Source organism: Portunus trituberculatus, chromosome 12 (genome assembly GCF_017591435.1).
Source record: "Portunus trituberculatus isolate SZX2019 chromosome 12, ASM1759143v1, whole genome shotgun sequence".
Lineage (NCBI taxonomy): Eukaryota > Metazoa > Arthropoda > Malacostraca > Decapoda > Portunidae > Portunus > Portunus trituberculatus.
The window spans coordinates 1,942,039-1,948,038 of NC_059266.1; the positions used below are offsets into that span (position 1 = coordinate 1,942,039).

A 6,000-nucleotide genomic window follows, 5' to 3' on the forward strand; every position below is an offset into this window, starting at 1 on the left:
GGGCATTGCCACCCCAATCTGAAATATCCTTTTGGGCAAAAAGGCAAGAGGTGTATTGGTTAAAGTTTCAATGGTTAGTTAGTTAGTTGGTTAGTTAGCAATAAGCATTTAGCGTTTATAAGAATGAGTTATGAATGACAGTGTTTGTTACCTTTATTTACCACAGGAATTTAAGAGAAAGAAAAAGAAGTTCGTACATACATCAGTTAGGCAGACTGATTTACAGAAAACTATGACATACACCATAAATCATTAGTAGCAAAAAGGGAATAACACTATTGATAATAATAAAAATAATGAGATAAACATCGCATGGATTCTAATTTCAGAAGTAATTAATGTTACGCTCCATCTCTGGTAAGCTTCAAATAGTTAGTAGAGTTAATTACAGTACTGTTATGGAGGCAACCTATTCAGCCGCTGTCTGGGAGTAACACACGTGCTTAATTAGTTGGGAGTAATTAGCCAAAGTTGTAATTAATTATCAGAAGCTGCCCTGGCGGAAAAAAAATAAGATTACTGGAAAAAATAAAGTTGTTTGTGGAAAAAGTTATTAAATGTTCTAAAAAATATATAGCGATGATGGAAATATTATTCTTGTATTTATTTAGCCTTTTCTTCTTTAGGGGAGTGAACGAACACTGATAAAAAAAAATAAAGAATACAGAGAAAATACATGTTAATACATGAGGCAAAAATATACATGAAAAGAGGGAACCACAAAAGGTAATAATAGTAATAATAACTGGACAAAAACATAAAAAGTAATCATGAAGCACACACACACACACACACACACACACACTCTCTCTCTCTCTCTCTCTCAAGCAAAAAGACAATATAATCACATACTTTTGGCGTCATTAACGGGACCGACAGGTGTTGTGAGACGGGCAGCAGGCAGGTGAGTGTCCGCTACTTTACTATCAGGCACCGCTAACACGAGAGCCAATTCCTTACACATTACAACAGGGAGGCAAGAAAATACTGTACCGTCTGACTCTCCTTCCTTCGCGCTCGCCGCCACTCGCACACGCACGCATACTAATCCAAAAATGCATTAAAAAGAGTGTTGGAGAAAATTTCCTTATAGTTTGATCATATGTTAGTTACCCAAAGTTTTTATTTAGGATTGTGAACAGTGAGGATATTTTATTTAAGGTCTTTCATCTTTTTTCTCGTTAACATCCATTAATGTTATAGTTTTGGTTATATTTTCATCCCCCAGTGCATGTGTGAGTGGTAGCTCTGAGGTGAATCTTTTAGTTTATGATTTTTTTTGTCTTATTTTTTCATCTCTAATTTTCTTTCCCAGTCGGGCCCGCCAACAAAATCTGACTTACTCTTGTTCACGTTCTCTTCCTTACACTCACATACAAATACACAAGAGTCACCAGCAGAGGAGGAACAGGCTTGATGAACAGAGTAAACCACAGAAAACGGGTCGTAGGGTAAGGGGAAGGCAAGGAAAACGTATGAGAGGAGACTCCGACAAAACACACAATGGAAAACGGAAAACTGGAAAACAACAGACAAGCAGAAACACGCAGGAGGGGAGTCAGCACACGCGTCTGTTCCTCTCCTTCCTTACCTGCTTCGTCTGCTTCAGGTAAGCGGCAAAAACACTACAGACATTTTCCACAGAGTACAGAAGGAAAGGAGAGAAAAGGAAATTAAAGAAAAATAGACTGAGATAATTAAGATTGGAGGTACAGGTGGATGAAACAAAGAAAATGGTTAGAGAGTTTGCGAGAAAGTGAGTGAGTGAGTGAGTGAGTGAGTGAGTGAGTGAGAAGAGCGCGTGAGAAAGCTGCTGTGGGAAAGTATGAGAGAAAGGAAAGGAGAGAAAGAGATGGAAAACGAAATTGTGGCCAGTAAGTGTGCAAGGCAAATGTGATGATGGTGAATAAAGCGAAAAAAAAAAAGTCAATTAAGAAAAATCAAATCCCACCCTCAAAAAAATCTCAAACGAAATGTGGCAAAAAAAAAAAAAAAAAAAAAAAAAAATCACTGAAAACAACGACCTAATCATGGCGGTCGTGTGGTGGTGGTGGTGGTGGTGGTGGAGCGAGTGGTGTCTGCAGCATGCCACGCACGTGTCCCTGATCCCCCAGCCCTTGATCTGAACGTCCTGAACTAGACACACAAGACATCCAAGACCATTCAGGAAGTATTCAGATGCATTAAACTTAGAGTGAACCTTTTGACGGGGATGTAATACAAATACAATCTAGCTTAGTGACGCATCAATGTGATTACGGGCGAGAAGAAAACGAGGTGAGTGAGGGCTTTCGTTACACTTGGATATCTCGGTGTTGTGTCAAGGGCTGGGGGGAAGGGTGGGTGTACCGGGTGGAAATCAATCTACACTTAATGATAGAACTGTGGATACTTGTCTAAGTGCAAGTATCGCAAACAACACTTATTGACCAAACCAAAAGGTGTTGCTGACATACATGAGTCCTCAGCGGAAAATCATATGTGATCTGTAAGTAAACAAAGGGAAAGGAGTAATGGCCGCACGTCGCCGAGGAACTCTCGTGATCTATCTCTCCAGTGACGTTGTTCTCCATGGCGTAAAGTAACAAATAATAATAATAATAATAATAATAATAATAATAATAATAACAGTAACAACAGTAATAATCAAGACATACAAACCACTAACTGACACTTAATGTACTATCTTAAATCCAAACTCTAGTGTAAAATTTAGGAAAGTAAAAAAAAAAAAAAAAAAAAAAGAAAAAGAAGACAAAAGGACTTCTAAAAAAAAAAAAAAAAAAAAAATCAACAAAAAACAAGACACTAAACATAATTGGCTCTAGTCACAGGTGTACTAAAAGGTGGAGTTAACATTGAGTTGATTTGTCACGCTGGCTACTCAGTGGGCAAGACAAGGTGACCTAGACTACATGTACTTGACAGGGCTAAAGTGCCTTACTAAGACGTGGTGTGAGAGAAGAAAGAAAGAGAAAAATGGTTATTGCCAGCTCCCGTCCTTTTCAGCAGACTTGGCCAGTGTTGCTAAAAGTTTCGGTGTCTTACGTTTGGCAGACTAGTGGAAATGCGATTTTTTTCAATATTTTCGTGATAGTAGTAATGGTTTAACACGTATTCTGCATCAGTGTTAGGAGAGACACCCATGAGAACACAACCAATCATCTCTGTGGTATTTAAAAGTAGTCCTTATGAGAAGAAATAAGCTCCAGGAAAGGAAGTTAAAGCCAATGTTCTTGTATATCTGGCGAACGTATTGTTAACTTTTTTTGGTTCTCATAACAAATGTGGTAAAAAGACTAGATGAATTCTTATAGATTCTTCTTTTCCCAATGATAAAGAATGGATGCCAAACTATCAACAAAATCACAAAATATCTCTTAAAAACTCTGCCAACTTCCACTAGAGTCTGTCAAGGTGGTGGAAACAAGACGCTGCAACGTTTACCAGTGCTGCTCTGGGTCCCCTTACAGGCACAACTTGTCCCTCTGCTACTTCTTTATTCAAAATGGAGATGTAGACGTTGGGAATTAGATTGTTGGAATGACAGCAACTCACACACAAACACATCCATCGCTGAAAACAATCTGATTTTCTTGAACGTTCCTTATCATTTCATTACTACCAATTGTAACGTACTAAGCGTTATATTTTAAATTATTGTAGAACATTTACACTTCTATAAAAAGCTACCCATTCATACATCCTCCACTTGCCCGCCCCCGCAGCAAAGAAAATAATGATAACAATAAAAAGCTAAATAAATAAAACTTTCTTAAGCCACCAATCCTTACTTTATGCAGGTTAACATTTATCATCATCTACGTACTCAAGTGAAGTCAGTTTTGTTTGATATCTTTTTTAAAACTTTCATTTACAAACTTGTAATCATGACATTACCTAATATCTTGACTTAACCACATTAATAACATCAATTTCCCATTCAAGTATTCATTGTATATTATCTTTATTTACCTTCGCTATGACATCCTTAACTCGCGTTTAAATATATGACCACCCTTTTTTTTATTAGCTTCCAAATAATTAATCCACAGCTCATATTAATATTCTCCATCACATTATTGCTATATTCATATTCAAACATTTATATTCATCTTTATCATTATGAACCCTTTGCTTTATACAGGGACTGCCACGTGTAGGCCCAACGCGCAGCTTCCTTCATGCTTTGTTCTTATGTAACCTTCCCGTCATCCCAACAAGACTGGCGGTGAAGACACAGGAGAAGGACAAGGTGTTGGAAATTCAAGGGTATTATGTCTACTTCTTAAAATCTAGTTGAATAAACAATTGGGAAAGGTAAGTGCAGGTATAGATGACTCAGCAAACGTTCTTTTCTTCACTAACAAACGTTTCTGAGTAGCACGTGTGTTAAAAAATGTTTAATACCTACTAGTTATATTTTCTGAGAGATCGAGAAGTATTATGAAAGAAAATAATGTTTTATGCGCAAGGAGGAAGGAAAAAGAGACGAAAAAAAAGAAAAATGAAAAGATAATAGATAGAGGGAAAAAACAAAGACAGATATGTGGAAATTGGTAAATGGTGGAAAAGTGATAATAAAAGTATGTAAATAATATACAATAAGATGAAAGGTAGTGAGAAAAGAGAAAATATAATGAAAGGGAGATAAGAGATAAAGAACAGAAATTATGTAAATACGGAAGGTGAAATAACGAAAACAGACAAAACAGTGGATGAGAGAGAGAGAGAGAGAGAGAGAGAGAGAGAGAGAGAGAGAGAGAGAGAGACGGCAGGAGACAAAAACATACCTACAAAGAGACAAAACGATAATGAAGAAAAGAAAAAAAAAAAGCGAATGAAAAAAGAAAACGAGAAATGAAAACGTGAGAGGAACATGGGGGGACAGAGCCATTACCTTGTTGATGTCCTTGTGAGGCAGGAGGTTGGCAAGGGGCGGGGGTGCCTCCTCGTCTGCACGCCCATTAATGGTGTTCTCGAGGGTGCCGCCCTTCGAGTGGGTTTTGGGATCGTGTAGTTTGTAGCGGACCTCCTGGAACAAGGCAACACTTACGGGGAGGCAGGGAGGACTATACCTGGTCAATATATCCTTGTATTTTACCTAGTACTAACTTAACTTGACCTTCCCTAGTACATCCCTTAACTTTATCCCTTTACATTTCGTGCTTTCTTGCTTTTATAATTTATTCTTTAGGGCTGTTTTTTTTTTTTTTTTTTTTGGTTCATCTTTGGGCTTCCCTAGTGAGGGTACCTGGTCAAATCCTTGGTTTTTCCAAGTGTTCTCGAGGGTGCCGCCCTTCGAGTGGGTTTTGGGATCGTGTAGTTTGTAGCGGACCTCCTGGAACAAGGCAACACTTACGGGGAGGCAAGGGAGACGGGACCTGGTCATTGCCTACTTATCTACCTACTACTATGTTCACTCTTTCTTAGTATTAAGTTCTTATTTCAATTTTCGTATTTTCATTAACTTAGACTTAATGTTTTTTTTTTTTTTGTAATTTCTATGCATTACTAGTATTTATCACCCCCTAATACTATTATCATTTTTCCTGGTACATGCATAGTGAGTTTTAGTACATTTTTGTGTGTAATTTGATAACAGTTTCTTTCACTAAGTGATTTCTATTGCCCCCTAATACGCATGCATCATCCTACTTTCCCTCCTACTATATCCAAAAACATCCTGGTCTTTCATTCAATTTCCTAATACTGTCCTAATTTCTTAAAACACATCCAAAAATCTTAATTGCATTGACTTTCTAAGCTCACAGAGGCCCTAGTACTTACCTGGGAGCTGCTACAATCTTCCTAGCACATCCAGGTTCTTATTGCACATGAGGGGAGCCACAAAGGGCTCTCCAATCCCATATAGCAGAGATCTCGATCCCCCTTACCTCCCTCCATTAGAGTTGGAGAGATGATTACATGATGAATAATACATAATGATGAGTAGAAAACAGATACCAGAAACCTATTGGTCTGTATCGATGGTATCTG

General features: G+C 37.8%; 1 protein-coding gene across 14 annotated transcripts in view; it reads right to left on the minus strand.

Annotated features, from left to right (window-relative positions):
- LOC123502697 (gamma-aminobutyric acid receptor subunit beta-like) overlaps nucleotides 1-6,000 on the minus strand; it is a 169,393-nt gene that overhangs the window by 4,316 nt on the left and 159,077 nt on the right. For 5 of the 14 annotated variants that reach the window (XM_045251890.1, XM_045251889.1, XM_045251896.1 and 2 more), the window contains 3 exons: nucleotides 5,255-5,341; nucleotides 4,901-5,035; nucleotides 2,457-2,486 (listed from right to left, as the gene is read on the minus strand). In XM_045251890.1, the coding sequence (XP_045107825.1) occupies nucleotides 2,457-2,486; nucleotides 4,901-5,035; nucleotides 5,255-5,341 (252 nt within the window). The remainder of the gene's footprint in view (nucleotides 1-2,456; nucleotides 2,487-4,900; nucleotides 5,036-5,254; nucleotides 5,342-6,000) is intronic. The other 9 variants (XM_045251892.1, XM_045251893.1, XM_045251891.1 and 6 more) reach the window with 9 other exon arrangements.